Genomic DNA, 17,571 nt, shown 5'->3' with positions numbered 1-17,571 from the left:
ACCGCCCCAACAGATGACCCAATCTCAATCGCACTCCACACGGCCCTTTCCCACCTGGACAAAAGGAACACCTATGTGAGAATGCTGTTAATTGACTACAGCTCAGTGTTCAACACCATAGTGCCCACAAAGCTCATCACTAAGCTAAGGACCCTGGGACTAAACCCCTGCCTCTGCAACTGGATCGAGGACTTCCTGACGGGCTGCCCCCAGATGGTGAGGGTAGGCAACAAACGTCTGCCACGCTGATCTTCAACACTGGGGTCCCTCAGGGGTGCGTGCTTAGTCCCTTTCTGTACTCCCTGTTCATCCACAACTGCGTGGCCAAGCATGACTCCAACACCATCATTAAGTTTGCTGACAACACAACAGCAGTAGGCCTGATCACCAACAACGATAAGACAGCCTGTAAGGAGAAGGTCAGAGACCTGGCAGTGTGGTGCCAGGACAACAACCTCTCCCTCAATGTGAGCAAGACAAAGGAGCTGATCGTGGACTATAGGAAAAGGAGGACCCAACAGGCCCCCATTAACAACGACGTGGCTGTAGTGGAACGGGTTGAGAGTTTCAAGTTCCTTAGTTCGTTGGTGATGTGGACGCTATCATGGTCCAAACACACCAAGACAGTTATGAAGAGGGCACGACAACACCTTTTACCCCTCAGGAAACTTAAAACATTTGACATGGGTCCCCAGATTCTTCAAACGTTTTACAGCTGCACCATCGAGAGCACTGGTTGCATCACCACCTGGTATGGCAACTGCTCGGCATCAGTTATTGCTGAAAGAGCTCTGATATGTTAGAAGACTGTCACTGTAAATTTATGGAAGGGGGTGAGAACCATGAGCCACCTAGGTTTTGTATTGAAGTCAATGTACCCAGAGGGGGACGGAAGCTAGCTTACCTCCGGCTACAACATAGTGCTACCCTACAGAGTGCTGTTGAGGCTACTGTAGACCTTCATTGCCAAACAGTGTCTTTTAATCAATTAATTGGTGACAGTGTATTCGGAATGTATTCAGACCCCTTTACTTTGTCCACATTTTGTTATGTTACAGCGTTCTTCTAAAATGGATTAAAATGTTTTTTTTTCCCCTCATCAATCTACACACAAAACCTCATAATGACAAAGGAAAAACGGGTTGTTTTTGCCATTGTATTAAAAATAAAAACGAGGGGGAAAAAACGATTTAAAGCCTTTTAGAATAAGGCCGTAACGTAACAAAATGTGTGAAAAGTCAAGGGGTCTGAATACTTTCCGAATACACTTTCACCAAATATTTGATTAAAACACACTGTTTTGCAATTAAGGTCTACAGTAGCCGCAACAGGACTTTATATATGTAATTTTTGGGGGTGGGGGGGAAATTGATCTAAAGGCCAGTTGCCCATCCCTGCATTAGATGGAGGAGTCAAGTCACAGAGGGTAGGTTGGTCGTGCCGTTATAATGGACATTGATTATTGCTCTCTGATATTACCCACATTAATGGAAGGTATTGAGGGTTTGCAAAGAAATTGCTTTTGACTCTGATGACTCCTATGAGTATATTTGTGTTGAGGGTGTGTGTGTGCGTGCGTATTCATGTGTGTGTGCGCGTCATATGTGTGTGTTGAGTGAAGTTCCTCATTTGTCTATGACTCACCTCCAGAGTGGTTTGTGTGATTTGTGTTCCTACAGAGCCCACCTACATTACTATGGCACCCCCTGCCTGTCAGTCACTAGAGAACTGCTCCCTGTCAGAGAAGCACTGCTTATACGGCTTCCAACTGGACCTGAACGGCTGTCGCACCTGCCACTGCAAAACACGTTAGTACTGGGCCATATTCATTAGGGAACACAGTGGAATACGTTTTAAAACGTTTTCCGATGTAAAGCGAAAATGAGTGTTTCTTATTGGACAAGTCCAGGTAGTGACCTCCCTGGTCTGGTCTGACGTCTCGGTCAGTCAAGCATATTATGAAAAATATGTATATTTTTTCTTCTGAACAGTTTGGTTTATATAGAGGAGAGAACACCGCCATGGGCCAATGACATTGAGACATTGTTCTCTGGTGTTTTCTCTCACTGTCCTGAATGTCTGACTCTCGATATGAATATACCTGTCTGGGCTGTGGACCAAAGGCACTCAGAGGGCACACTGAGACATCCTGAGCTTTTAAAAACAAATATGTTTTTGGTTTGTGTTCCTGCCTGTTAGAATATGAGTTATGACTTAGTTATGAGTTTCAATAAAAATCATAATTTGGAGTGTATGCACCTCTAATCCATTGCCACAGGTCATAAAATAATAATTGGGCTTTTAGAACTATTAAATTGCATTGTAGTTTTGGCCATATATTGAGCAGAGGAGGCTGGTGGTAGGAACTATAGGATGACAGGCTCATTGTAATGGCTGGAATGGAATAAATGGAAACCACATTTGTGACTCTGTTCCAAAGATCCATTCCAGCCATTACAATGTGTCCTGCTACAACTCCTCCCACCCCACCAGCCTCCTCTGATAATGATGTCTGATGTGTCTATGTCCTTCCTACAGGAGAAGAGCTGTGCAGTGCCCTGATCTCTGTCTGTACCCTGAAGTGTCCCTTCGGCCTGCAGACAGATGCCCACGGCTGTGACGTGTGTCAGTGTCGCCCTAGGCCCAAGAAGTGCAAGGCTGTGGTCTGTGACAAGGCCTGCCCCTTTGGATTCATGTGAGAAAGCACTTCTCTCTCTCCCTTGCTCCCTCCTTCTCTCCCCTCCCTCACTCCCTCGCTCCATCCATCCATCCATCCCTCGCTCTGTATATTGCTACCTCCCTATCTCCCCCTTCTCCCCCCTCCCTTTTACTCTGTCATTCTCTCCCTCCCTTTCCCCTTTCTTCCTTTCCTCCCTCCCTCTCCCAGTCTTACCGACACACTACCCACTCAGACACACTTAAAAGCCAAAATGCCGATTCCCAGCTCATGCAATTATCATTTACTTTAAACTCCAGCACTCCACGCTTTGAAATATGAAGCGATTTCAAATCTGCATCGTTTCAGAATAAATGAGCCCTACTTTGCCAGTCACTTTCAGACGTTAAAAAGCAGTAGAACTTCACAGAGACAGCTAGACAGATGGCCAATTGAAATTGAAATCGCGACTCCTTCAAACCTATGTCACAAATACCCCAGTTACCTGCTTTGCCTGTTATGCTTAAGTGAGTTTTGCTCGTAAACTGACAAAATGATCCCTTTTTCCTTCTCCATAACTCATTTTGGCTAAACAGGCACTGCATGTAGAGTTGACAGTTTAATTAGCTCCACCCAGGTTACTGATTGGGTTTGCTGCTTGTGTTGCTGTTGCGCGTTGTAAAGGATGGCCTCTGATAGTGAAACTGAAACTTTTAGCTTCCGGCCACTAGTACCATGCTTGTAAGCTCATTGCATCCCTCCCCGAATACTCTGATTGCCATTTACACAGAAATACATCAGGAAAGCAATGTATTACAGCTTTCACTAGGGAATCTTGTCTGCTGGTTAACAAGATATGAACACAGGCCTGTCACAAACGCCAACAAACACACAAATACACACAAACACACACAGATATAGATAGATCGCAATAATGGGTGATTTGAAAAGTCATAGTCAGTCGATCAATAATATAATAATACGTTTAGAATTTTTTATTTTTTTAATCTTTAATTTACAATCTGTAGAAACTATGAGAATAGAAAGGTTCAGAAATTTTCTGAAGCATCACCGCACAGTTGAAAAATATATGGCAAATAGAAATCAAATATGGATGGTGTTAAGAGATAGATGGGAGGCGTTGAATGGAGCTGAAGGGTGGGACTAATAACAACAAGATAACAAATGTAACATATACTGTGTCTATAAAATGTATATAGGTTCAGAACTTTTGTGAAACAGCACAGTTCAAAATATATGGCAAATAGAAATCAAACTGGATGGACATCAGAAATAGATGGGAGAGGTTGAGGGTAGAGGAAGGACTAAAAACAAACCAAATATAACTATTGTCAAATAGACTGTGTCTGTCAAATGTATATAGTGTGTATAAGCTGGAAGTAGAAGCCTAAGTGTTGTTGTTCATTAGTTTACTTCAATTAGGGGAGGGGTGGTACGGTTCAGTGGTGGAAAACGTACCCAATTGTCATACTTGAGTAAAAGTAAACATAGAAAATGACTCAGTATGTCAGCCAGTAAAATACTATTTGAGTAAAAGTATAAAAGTATTTGTTTTAAATAAGTATCAAAAGTAAAAGTAAAATAATTGATCATTTCAAATTCCTTATATTAAACCAGACTGCACAATTTTCTCTTTTTTTATTGACGGATCGCCAAGGGCCCACTCGGAAACACTCAGACATACAGTCATTTACAAACAACGAATTTGTGTTTAATGATTCCGCCAGATCAAAGGCAGTAGCGATGACCAGGGATGTTCTCTTGAACAGTGTGTGAATTGGACCGTTTTCCTGTCAAAATGTAACGAGTACTTTTGGGTGTCAGGGAAAATGTATGGAGTAAAAAGTATATTTATTTTCTTTAGGAATGTAGTAAAAGTTGGCAAGTATATAATTAGTGAAGTACAGAAACCCTTAAATATTTAAGTAGTACTTTAAAGTATTTTTACTTAATTACTTTGCACAACTGGTAGGGTTAGCGGTAAGGTTAGCAGATGTCATCGTGGCAAAGGGAGGCCACTTTGAAGAATTTCAAATATAAAATAGATTTTGATTTGTTTAACACTTTTTTGGTTACAACATGAATCCATATGTGTTATTTCATAGTGTTGATCTCTTCACTATTATTCTACAATGTAGAAAATAGTAACAATAAAGAAAAATCCTTGAATGAGTAGGTGTGTCCAAACTTTTGACTGGTACTGTATATATTTACAAAAAATATATATAATAAATATATATGGGGGATTGGAAATTATGCAGACAATTACTTTGATGGAAGCTACAATCTATCTGCAATATTAAAGCTGACCCCCCCCCCCCCCCCCCCCCTACAAAAAAATATATAAATAAATACACACACACACTTATAACGCCTAGGCTTGCTGTGCATAAACAAAAGCTTTCCTAGAGCAGTACAGTACTGTATAAGAATGGACAATTGCAGCACATGCCCAACTGGCATACTGCCTTTGTCTCTGAACATAATGTTTGGACTGAAACAACGAGCACTGTTGGCATTCTGATTAGTTTGAAATGAACCATAACCAAAACAATATGAAATGACTCAATCTCAGGTGATGAGCTTGTTAATAGATCATTTACCCCCACATCAGCGCAACTTATTTATTACATTAACAAGAGTTGAAGAAGCAGATGATATCTGTCAGTGGTTCAGAATGATTCAGGACCCCTCAGGCTCTTTCACTCCCAGTCAACTCATGAGCTCATAGTACAACTTTCTTACACCATCATAACACAAAATATAAAGTTGTTTAATGCCATTGCTTTATAGACAAAAAAGTAGCGGGCTTCTGTAAAATAAATGTAAGAATTACAGATTCCCACTTTAATGGCTGCTGATCCAGTTCCTTGTAGTAATAGTAATACACGTTCTCTTTCATAGAGCGGCTAGCAGCTTTTTCTATTGGACTCTGGGGAGGCCAGTCCTGCTGCACAATAATCCATCTGCCCTGTATTTTAACTGTGTTGTGGACCGACCAGCCGGCCGGCCTGCTAGGGATTATTATGACAGAATAGTTATGGATATGACAGAGATTAAAACGCTCAAGCAGCAGGCAGTCTTCCTATCTTAACCTAAACTCTCACTCATCAACTGTCTGTCACATAAAGCTGTTACTCCACTGGTCTGTCTGCATTGAACCGACGGTTCTCGCTCTCTCTTTCTCTCCCTCTTTCTCTCCCTCTCTTTCTCTCTCCTTTCTCACAAATGAGTGTTCATGGGGTGAATGGTTGCATCTAAGATTCTAATTTTAGATATCTATTATGCCCTATCAAAGATATACCTTACCCCTATTTTTTCGAGCAGCAAAGTGTATGGTTTGAATAATTCAACAGGCCGCGTTCTTCTCTCCATACAGACTCTATTGATGTTCCCCACAACTGAAATGGCCCCTGATAGATCCTTATCACCAAACCAAATGAAGATTGCACATGGCTATTTTTTCTCGCTCCTATTGTTCATGAGATAAGAGAGTGAGGAAGAGAGGGAAGAGGGGGAGGATGGAAGAAGGAGAGGGAGGGAGGAAGTGGAGGATAGAGGAGGGGAGGATAGAGGGATATAGGAGGGGAGGATGGAGGGGGAGAGGATGGAGGGATAGGATGCGAGGATGGAAAGATAGAGGGGAGGATAGAGGAGGGGAGGATAGAGGGATAGAGGAGGGATAGGATGGAAGGATAGAGGAGGGATAGGATGGAAGGATAGAGGAGGGATAGGATGGAAGGATAGAGGAGGGGAGGATGAAGGGATAGAGGAGGGGAGGATGGAGGGATAGAGGAGGGGAGGATGGAGGGATAGAGGAGGGGAGGATGGAGGGATAGAGGAGGGGAGTATGGAAGGAAAGAGGAGGGGAGGATAGAGGGATAGAGGAGGGGAGGCGATAAGGATAGAGGCAGAACTGGATGGGATAGGGATGTGAATTTTAACTTAGGAAAGGGAAGGTGCCCTGCGCGGTATGGTCAGAGCAGCAAGCCTTGGAGCGAAGCGTATGTTTGATATGTCCCTATGGTCAGTCATTTGTGCCATCTGTTGGCGCACACACACCTGTCCACGCAAACAATCTCTCTCTCTCTCTCTCTCTCTCTCTCTCTCTCTGTCTCTCTCTCTCTCTCTCTCTCTCTCTCTCTCTGTCTCTCTCTCTCTCTCTCTCTCTCTCTCTCTCTCTCTCTCTCACACGCACTTATCTCTGTCCTTGTTTTAACTGATGTCGCCGGTGCTGCTTGTCATTGCCACCTGGCTGGAATGTATCCACTGCCTGTCTCTGCTATACAAAGATTTGTTTGGCAGTTTGCAATGTGTTTACCTTTCTGTGCAATGACAAAAACCATGTCAACCTAATGAAACAGATGCTACGGCAAGCAAACACAATGTTGTTTGTAACTAAAGCATGTCACACAAACAAACACAAAGGCAAACTAAAATCTCATGGACATCATCTGTAATCAGTGCTATTGTGTTATGGAACAAGGTGAGAGATGAAACTATCATAGCCTAATATTCTTACTTTCACTATAGACTCACTGTTGCACTTCTGTAGCTTGCATCATTTTATTTTTGCACAATTTTTGTCATTACAATTTTCAATGACACGGTATTGTGGCCTGTTTATTGAATTGCAATAGTTGTGATTTGGTATCTTTTTTTCCGAAGGCTGAAGTACAATGTATGAGAGTGTGGTCGTGCATGCCGATTCATTTGGTTTTGGCACTAAACATTTTGTTTGCAGCTCCACACTAATTGCTCTTCTATTCATGCATTTGTTGTTTAAAAGTATAACTACAAAGTGATCACTAATGAGTATGATTAATACTAAAGTTAAGCTAAAGACATGTAAATTCTTACTTTATTTGTCCTCGTAGGCTGTACTGTAGGCCTACTTGCCGCAGATCATGCAAATTGCTATCAGGCATTATTGAGGCCTGGGTTAGATCAGTGCAGTGACATATGTTGCTCTTTGTCCTGTTTATTAAGCACTTTTGTCCCCTATTTATTCTCTACCTTTTTAAAAATAAAGCCCAAATCTGAGGAAGAAAAACAATATTATTTCTGCCTCCTCACTCCAACACCACCGCTATGGACAGTTTGGCCACCCTCACGGCTTTGATCCATAAGCAGCGATGCTTCGCCTAGCCACATTAGCTTCGTCCAGAGTGGCTCGTCATGTGGTTGCTAGCAAGTCGACAACATGCTAGGTATCAACAGCCAAACCAGTAGGGGCTGGAAGCTATAGTGAGTTACGATTGGTCAATATTAAGCCATGATATTGCTGATTATTTGCATAAGGTTCATATTTCCCCAGCTTATAGTTGTCAGCGATTGGGTGCAGAGTGAAAGCGGAGTCAGGCGCAGGACACAGGTATAGAGTAATCCAACTGAGTTTACTCAAAGAATAAAGCAAAATTCCAAATAGGAACATACAACACAACTCTAACACAACCACTAACGACATGAACAATCACAGACAGAACAGAAATGTATGTCAGATTGTTAAATAGGGAATGTAATGAGGGAATGTAAAACAGGTGTGTGTGTAATCAGACAAAACAAAACAAAACAGAAAAATGGATCGGTAGTGACTAGAAAGCCGGTGACGTCGACCGCCGAACACCAACCGAACAAGGAGAAGGGGCGACTTCGGCGGAAGTCGTGACAATAGTACCAGTCAAAAGTTTGGACACACCTACTCATTCTAGGATTTTTCTTTATTTTACTATTTTCTACATTGTACTACACTAACTAGTAAAGACATCAAAACTATGAAATAACATATATGGAATCATGTAGTAGTTTTGATGTCTTCACTATTATTCTACAATGTAGAAAGATGTAAAAAATAAAGAAAATTCCTTGAATGAGTAGGTGTGTCCTGTTCATGCTCCCACGCCATGTACGCGTCGCCCAACGCTCGACTGCCCACTTCACCTCTCCTCGCTTTTCTTCTATTGAAAATGTATGAACCTTTGTCGTTTCATCGCCCGACATCATCCCTAATGGACATAGGCTATCCATTTTAGATACTTTGGCGTAAACTGTATAAATTAGGGCCTATATTTTCTAAACTTATGAAGACCTGATCTTAACCTCTCTCTCTTTCTCTCTCACCCTCTATATATCTCTCTCTCTCCCTCTCTACCCCATCAGAAAGAACAAGCATGGTTGTGATATCTGTCGCTGTAAGAAGTGTCCAGAGTTACCTTGTGACAAAGCCTGTCCAATGGGCTTCCAGCAGGACAAGTTGGGCTGTCTGAAGTGCCAGTGCAGAGGTGAGTGCCATCTATTGATAACCTTTGATGCTTATGCATTCATAAATTAGAGACGGCTGATAATACTTTTTTCTCAAACTCTCTCCTCGCTTTCACTGTCAGACTTGGAGAACCACTAATGTCTTAACTATTGTTCTATCAATGTTTTACTGTTTCTAACTATTACACCAATAGAGGGTTGTCTGGCTAGTCTCTTGCTGCCAGACTTGTTCTGAAGAAACCTGGAACGGCTATGAATCATTATATTAAGCAACCTAGACGGCACGATTTTCTTGTTTTTTAAATTACGGAGAGCCAGGGGCACACTTCGACAGTCAGACATAATTTACAAACAAACTATTTGTGTTTAGTGTCAGTAGGGATGACCGGGGATGTTCTCTTGATAAGTGTGTGAATTAGACACTTTTCCTGTTCTGCTAAGCATTCAAAATGTAACTGGTACTTTTGGGTTTCAGGAAAAATGTATGTAGTAAAAAGTACATTATTTTCTTTAGGAATGTAGTGGAGTAAAAGTAAAAGTTGTCGAAAATATAAATAATAAAGTAAAGTACAGATACCCTAAAACACTACTTAAGTAGTACATTAAAGTATTTTTACTTAATTACTTTACGCCTCTGCCTAAAAGGCACCCTAACGAAAATGTACACTTCCAGTATAAACTAATGTATATAATTCATTATACAAGAGACAAAATGTACAAATTCTACAGCACCATATTGACTCAATAATCCATGTTTTCTGGGAATGTGATGAAGTCCCAAATTTATTGGCAGAGCTAGTTGTCCATCAGAAGTATTACAATGTAAACTTACTTTTAATCCATCTGTCTGCATATTTCAAGACATGGCATATGGGGGTGTAGTGAGATACCCAACAAGCTGGACGATTCTCTTCTCATCACTTATCTTGAAAAAACGTATACTAAAAAACTTGGAAATCAATCAATCTGCCATCGTTAACAGAATGGAAAATCGAATGATTTATAATTTAAATATTAGAATAGCATGGGCGACAGAGAAAAACAAATTGGTACAATTTAAGGCCAACAGTAATGTGGCCAACAGTAATGTGGCCAACAGTAATGTGGCCAACAGTAATGCAGGCACTAGGGATGGGGGTGTGGGCATGTGGGATGAAGTCTTTGTTTGTGTGCGTCTGTAAGTTGTTGTTCGTATGTATACATTTGTATCTGGTGTAAAAAATGCAAATAAATAAATAAAATAAAAGGCACCCTATTCCGTATATAGTGTACTACTTTTGTAGTAGTGTATTATATAGGGAATAGGGTGCCATTTGGTGATTTTGACCCCACCTGTTGGTGCATCCAGAGGGCAGGCTGGGGTCATCTCCTCCACACAGATCTATTATTGATGCTCCTCTTGTGTTCTACTGTGATTCACACTAAATAATTAAATCGTTGTGAAAAATGTATGAATGAGCACTGAAAACTCCTCTTTTAATGAGGAAAAACTTTTTAATCTGTCTCCCTTTTGAATATGTGAAATTTGGCATCCACCCAGAATAGCTCAGAGTCTCAGACAGGAGTTTAATCAAGGTGTTTTTTTTCTCTCCCTGGTATTGATCTGGTCGTGGTTGGACCATGCTCAGAAAAGCCAGTCAGTGATTGGTCCGCCAAACACTGTTCTTTATGGGTTATGCTGGTAGTTGTATCTCTAAAACCTTTCCTCTCTCCTCTGTCCCTCTTCCAGACCAGAGCTCCTCGTCAGTGGCCCCGTTAGTGAAGAAGGGTTCCTGTCTGTCCATGGATGGAAGACGGCACGAGAACGAAGAGAATTGGCATGATGGCTGCCGGGATTGCTACTGCCACAGCGGCAGGGAGATGTGTGCCCTCATCTCATGCCCTGTGCCATCCTGCGACAGCCCTGCCATACGGTCCGGACAGTGCTGTCCATCCTGCCCAGGTAGAAAAACAAAAAAAAGAAATATGGGGAAAAAACAGTGCACTGGTAGTAGGCTATTCTTAGATAGGCTAGTTGTTGTTTTAGAGGATTTCAGGTTTACACACCATTTTCCCATCCTCCTCATTGTTTCATATAATAGATAATGTTGATAATGCATTACACACTAATGAAAAAGCTGTTTCCAATATGTTTCACCCTTGAACCTGTGCTCTCTCTTCCGTCCTCCTCCCTCAGAGGAGCCCAGCTCCCACAAACCAGACCTGGGGGATTCGTCAGTGTGTCTGGCCCCGGGGGGAGAATACTTTGTGGAGGGGGAGACGTGGAACATCGACGCCTGCACCCAGTGCACCTGTCACAGTGGGCGTGTCCTGTGTGAGACAGAGGTGTGCCCGCCCCTGCTCTGTCAGAGCCCAATCAGAACGCAAGACTCATGCTGCCCCCACTGCCCAGGTGAGTTTGAGTAGCCATTGGGTTTTTGAGTTAGCTTTGAAACACTATTGGTCTTTAAGTCTCTATATATTTGAGTCTGTCTGGCAAGAATAGTCTGTATGATGTTTTACTTTATAATAGAGAGGGGCGGCCTCATTATTAAACGCAGCATAAGCCCTAAGCCGTATATAAAGGTAGAGGTGAATGTGAAGGGGATAGGGTCTCAAAGCTGTCTTAACTGAGCTGAGGTCCTTAAGGTAATTAATTATTGCTGCTCAGACCTGGCATTGAGAGAGATGCTATTTTAACGTTTTCAATTTGTCTTGGCATATCTAGCCACTGGGATTTTTGCCCATTCTTCAAGGCAAAACTATTCCAGCTCCTTCAAGTTGGATGGGTTCCGCTGGTGTACAGAAATCTTTAAGTCATACCACAGATTCTCAATTAGATTTAGGTATGGGCTTTGACTAGGCTATTCCAAGACATTTAAATGTTACCCCTTAAACCACTTGAGTGTTGCTTTAGCAGTATGCTTAGGGTCATTGTCCTGCGGGAAGGTGAACCTCCATCCCAGTCTCAAATCTCTTGAAGACTGAAACAGGTTTCCCTCAAGAATTTCCCTGTATTTAGCGTCATCCATCATTCCTTCAATTCTGACCAGTTTCCCAGTCTCTGCCGATGAAAATCATCCCCACAGCATGATGCTGGCACCACCATGCTTCACTGTGATGGTGTTCTTGGGGTGATGAGAGGTGTTGGGTTTGCGCCAACACCTCATTAAGCAATGGCTTTTTTCTGGCCACTCTTCCGTAAAGCCCAACTCTGGGGAGTGTACTGCTTAAAGTGGTCCTATGGACAGATGCTCCAATCCAAAGATAACCCTGAAGGAGCTGCAAAGCTCCACAGCGGTGTGGAGCTTTGCAGCTCCTTCAGGGTTATCTTTGGTCTCTTTGTTGCCTCTCTGATTAAAATGTTTTGGTGGGCGGCCCTCTCTTGGCAGGTTTGTTGTGGTGCCATATTCTTTCCATTTTTTAATAATGGATTTAATGGTGCTCCGTGGAATGTTCAGAGTTTTGGATATTTTTTTTATAACCCAACCCTGATCTGTACTTCTCCACAACTTTGTCCCTGACCTGTTTGGAGAGCTCCTTTGTCTTCATGTTGCCGCTTGCTTGGTGGTGCCCCTTGCTTAGTGGTGTTGCAGACTCTGGGGCCTTTCAGAACAGGTGTATATATACACTGAGATCATGTGACAGATCATGTGACACTTAGATTGCACACAGGTGCACCAGATCTTTTTTTATGGGCTTCATAGCAAAGGGGGTGAATACATATGCACGCATCACTTGTAACGATCTTCTTCATCTGATGAGGAGTAGGACAGATCGGACCAAAACGCAGCGTGGTAAGTGTCCATTTTAATGAAATATAACTGAACACTGAATACAAAATAACCAAAGTGAAACAATGAAACAGTCCCGTATGGTGCAAACACTGAAACGGAAAACAACTACCCACAACCCATAGTGGGAAAACAGGCTGCCTAAGTATGGTTCTCAATCAGAGACAATGATGGACATGTGTCTTTGATTGGGAACCATACCAGGCCGAACACATAGAACTATAACACACAGAACAAACATAGAATGCCCACCCCAACTCACGCCCTGACCAAACTATAATCAAGACATAAAAAAGGAACTAAGGTCAGGACGTGACAGTACCCCCCCCCCCCCCCCCCCAAAGGTGCGGACTCCGGCCGCAAAACCTAAACCCATAGGGGAGGGTCTGCGTGTGCATCTGTCCGCGGTGGCGGCTCTGGCGCGGGACGTGGACCCCACTCCACCTTAGTCTTGACCCCGGACTGGGTACCCTTGCAGCGGGCCCCGAATAGGCGGGAGACTCTGGCAGCGCCGGACAGGCGGGAGACTCTGGCAGCGCCGGACAGGCGGGAGACTCTGGCAGCTCCAGAGAGAAGGGAGACTCTGGCAGCTCCGGAGTGAAGGGCAACTCTGGCCGCTCCGAAGGGAAGGAGGGCTCTGGCATCTCCTGACTGACGGGCGGCTCTGGCAGCTCCTGACTGACGGGTGGCTCTGGCAGCTCCTGACTGACGGGCGGCTCTGGCAGCTCCTGACTGACGGGCGGCTCTGGCGGCTCCTGACTGACGGGCGACTCTGGCGGCTCGAGACAGGAGGGAGAACCTGGAGGGAGGAGACGGAGAGACAGCCTGGTGCGTGGGGCTGCCACAGGACCCACCAGGCTGGGGAGACCTACAGGAGGCCTGGTGCGTGAAGGAGGCACCGGATGGACCGGGCTGTGGGGGAGCACTGGAGCTCTGGTGCGCAGCCTTGGCACCACTCCTCCAGGCTGGATGACCACTTTAGCCCGGACCCTCCAGAATGCAGGCACAGGTTGAACCGGGCTGTGGGTGAGCACTGGAGATCTGGTGCATACCACTCGCACCGGTCCCTTAGGCTCAATGCCCAAATTCACCCGGCATGGGCGGAGCGCAGGCATAGGTGAACTGCACTCTCCAAGTGCCCCGGAGACACAGCATGCAGAGCCGGTGCAGGATACTCTGGGCCGAAACGGCGTACCGAAGACCAAACACGCTGAGCTGGCACAACACACCCTGGCTGGATGCCCACTCTTGCATGGAACTTGCGGGGGGCTGGGCTATAGTGCTCCGGGCTATGAGCGCGTACTGGCGACACCGAGCGCTTTACCGCATAACACAGTGCCTGACCAGTACAACGCGTCGGGGAGTTGGCTCAGGTCTATCGCCTGACTCCGCCAATCTCCCCGTGTGCCCCCCAAAATAACTTTTTGGGGGCTGCCTCTCGTGCCTGTTGCGCTGCCTTACCTCATATCAGAGACAATGATGGGACAGCTGCCTTTGATTGGGAACCATACCAGGCCAAACACACAGAACTATAACACACAGAACAAACATAGAATGCCCACCCCAACTCACGCCCTGACCAAACTAAAATAAAGACATAAAAAAGGAACTAAGGTCACGACGTGACACCACTTCACTTCAACAATTTGGACTATTTTGTGTTTGTCCATTACATGAAATCCAAATCATTTAAAGTGCAGGTTGTAATGCCACAAAATTGGAAAAATGCCATGGGGGATGAATACTTTTGTAAGGCACTGTATTTCCACTACAACAACACAGCAGCACAACAATAGTATGTCTGGCCAAACAGACTAGAGAGTGATGGCCAAATGTTTATGACAGAGAGGTGTAGACAGAGAGAGAGAGTGAGAGACACAGAGGTGAAGACAGAGAGAGAGAGGTGAAGACAGAGAGAGAGGTAGATATGTAGAGAGAAACGGAGAGAGAGACAGATGTAGAGAGAGACCAAGAGGTACAGCGATGTAGAGACAGAGAGGTACAGAGAGAGAGGGGTACAGGGACAGAGAGATACAGAGACAGAGAGAGACACAGCGAGGAGGACGAGAGAGTGGAGGGAAATAGTTTGACGGTAAACAGCTGGAGAAAAAAAACGCAGATCGGAGCCCAGAACCAAACTCCGTAGAGAGAGTAAAAAAAGAATAATGCATAAGTTATGGAGCTCTAGAGATGAATAGTGCATGAGAAAACTTAGACATGGCAAACCAAGCCAAACGTGAAACAGGCAGCAGTGCTTTGGGCCTCTGTCACTGTAAAACACAGTGTAAGAGGACAGAGATACCTGGAAGGCCACCAACTCAACTCTCACATGGATAGCTGGTGTGTTTCCATCTCTTAAGCTGGTTGTTTTAGATGTTTTAGTCGAATAAATCAAAGACGAAAAAATGAACATTCTACCGTTTGAATGTCATCAATATTTTAAGCCCTGTATTATGGGTTTTATTAGCTGCTCTGAGAGCACAGTCAGGCTTAAAGAACCCATCTTTAAAAATAGGGCTGGGAATTGCCAGTGATCTTACAATACGATATTATCATGATACTTACGTGCCGATACGATATTGCGATTCAATACCGTGTTTTTATTGTGATTTGATGTACCGAACATATTGCTCACCATATGTCTGCTGCAAAGGGACAATAGAGAGCCATGAGAAAACGAGTTTTGATCAGTCATGGAAATAAAAGTGCTGAAAACAAATGTGTTCCCTATTTAAAAAGAAGATGAAGAACAACCTATGAAGGAAAAGCACTGGAGTTTTGGTACAACCAACCACCGCAAAAAAAATTGTTGAGATACTGTCAAAATGATAAGATATCGTTAAAAAATAATATATCCCATCACTATTTAAAAGCATACCCGACCAAGTGAAGAAATGTATTCACTGTGTGTTCAGTGCAGTCAGTTGATCCTGTGTGTGTGTCCCTCTCTCCTCTATAGACGAGCCCATCACCCCCCATTCTCCCAGTAATGACAGCTTACCCAGCTACTGCAGGAACAAGGAGGGGGACATCTTCCTGGCAGCAGAGTCCTGGAAGCCCAACACCTGCTCCAGCTGTGTGTGTCTGGACGGTCAGATCAGCTGCTTCTCAGAGTCCTGCCCGCCCGTTGGTTGTGCCAGGCCCGTGCTGCGCAAAGGACAGTGCTGCCCCTACTGCCTCGGTATGCTGCATACACACAGATCATTGGACCTACCTGTACTATAGACAATGTGGGGAGGTAACCAGAGATGTGTTCACATGATACATGGGTTGAGGCTTATCATTACCTAAGCCTTAACTCTAACCTGACCTGTGTTCTCACCAATGTTTGAAACCACAAACATAGTTGTTAAATGTGTAAAATTGTATTGTATTCATCCCTATCGGTGAGATGGTCTTGCCTATATGTTTGTGTGTATTTACTGAATGAGTATCCTCCATATTTGTTCCTGCCTTGGAGGTGGATCCTATTTGATCTTCTCCTATGTCTCCTGGCAGATGCCACACCGAGAGCCGTGTGCCACTTCAATGGGAAGACGTATGCAGACGAGGAGCGCTGGGACATAGACAGCTGTACACACTGCTACTGCCTTCAGGGACAGACCCTCTGCTCTACTGTCAGCTGCCCCATCCTGCCATGCCACCAACCCACCATAGTGGAGGGCAGCTGCTGCCCTATGTGTTCAGGTGTGTGTGTTGGCATTCAGTCTCATTGCCTCTAATGACTTCCTTCCCCCTCAAACACGCGCCCTTGCAAAATATGCTTTTCCTGGTCATCAATATTGCTGCTATGTATTCACTTCACTATTTTTAAATAAGGACTATAGAAGAGTGCAGGACTTCTATAAGGACTATAGAAGAGTGCTCCTATTGTTGGTATGTATAGGTCATTATCAGTAAAACGTCACAATATGGTGCAGAGCGTTCGATTTGGCTGCCAAGATCTGCAAACAATTGACAACTACGTGCCGTTTAAAGGAATGTTAAATAAATGTTAACTATTTGGTTTTAATATCATCACCTCTTGAAGAGCATAGTCAGAAGTACACGTCTCCGATTATTCTACATTTAACTCTATCAGAGTTATACAGCAAGTCACTACATGTTTTTTATGAGCAGTAAACATCAATTGATCATGTCATTTCAGATATGTGGTAGCCTATCCATTTTGGCATGTAGCTAGCCAAGCAAACAATGTGTAATTTAGTTAGGATTAGCCTTCTGGAACGAACTTGACATTAGCAAGTCCCTGTCCTGGTGAAAGGACAGGGACTTGGGGCTGCCACAGGACCCACCAGGCTGGGACTAGTGCCATCAACACTATAGGATTACAAGCAAATCAACCAGTACTTGGATATAGCCATGTAGTTTATCCCCTGAAAGTTAGCTTGTTAACTAGCCATATTGAGGTGATCTGTTGTTAGCTAGCTAGCCAATTTGACGTGGTCCATCGATCAATGTAGCCTACCATGTCTGTCAGCAGCAATCATGATTAAATATTCTTAAAAGCAATATTGAAATGCTAACTTTGCTAGGTAGGCCTATGCTGGTTGGTGAAAAAAGGACATTAGGTCTACTTAAAGGCAAATGTGCCCTTCTGGTGCTTGACAGGCTGAGGCCACAAAGGATGGGAAATAACCTAAACCACTCATACTTGTCATGTTAGTTCACCTTTATTTTATTCAAATATCCAATTAATGGTGGCCAATATTGAGAGATGTTGTGAGGCTACCCTACGCATCTGAAATTGCATGATCATTGATGTTTACTGATCATGAAAAGCAGGCAGTTACTTCCTGTATAACTCTGATGATAGAGCTAAATGTAGAATAATCTGAGATGTGTACTTCTGACAATGCT

The 17,571-nt window shown here is 43.8% G+C and overlaps 1 protein-coding gene across 1 annotated transcript in view; it reads left to right on the top strand.

Annotated features, from left to right (window-relative positions):
* LOC110505725 (cysteine-rich motor neuron 1 protein) overlaps positions 1 to 17,571 on the top strand; it is a 172,824-nt gene that overhangs the window by 136,271 nt on the left and 18,982 nt on the right. Inside the window, exons 8-14 of the mRNA XM_021585125.2 lie at positions 1,680 to 1,808; positions 2,539 to 2,695; positions 8,837 to 8,958; positions 10,668 to 10,880; positions 11,115 to 11,330; positions 15,671 to 15,892; positions 16,210 to 16,398. Coding sequence (XP_021440800.2) covers positions 1,680 to 1,808; positions 2,539 to 2,695; positions 8,837 to 8,958; positions 10,668 to 10,880; positions 11,115 to 11,330; positions 15,671 to 15,892; positions 16,210 to 16,398 — 1,248 coding nt within the window. The remainder of the gene's footprint in view (positions 1 to 1,679; positions 1,809 to 2,538; positions 2,696 to 8,836; positions 8,959 to 10,667; positions 10,881 to 11,114; positions 11,331 to 15,670; positions 15,893 to 16,209; positions 16,399 to 17,571) is intronic.

This window comes from Oncorhynchus mykiss, chromosome 25 (genome assembly GCF_013265735.2).
Source record: "Oncorhynchus mykiss isolate Arlee chromosome 25, USDA_OmykA_1.1, whole genome shotgun sequence".
NCBI lineage: Eukaryota > Metazoa > Chordata > Actinopteri > Salmoniformes > Salmonidae > Oncorhynchus > Oncorhynchus mykiss.
Note: the sequence above shows the minus strand (reverse complement) of the source record. Positions and strands in the feature narration are given on the sequence as shown.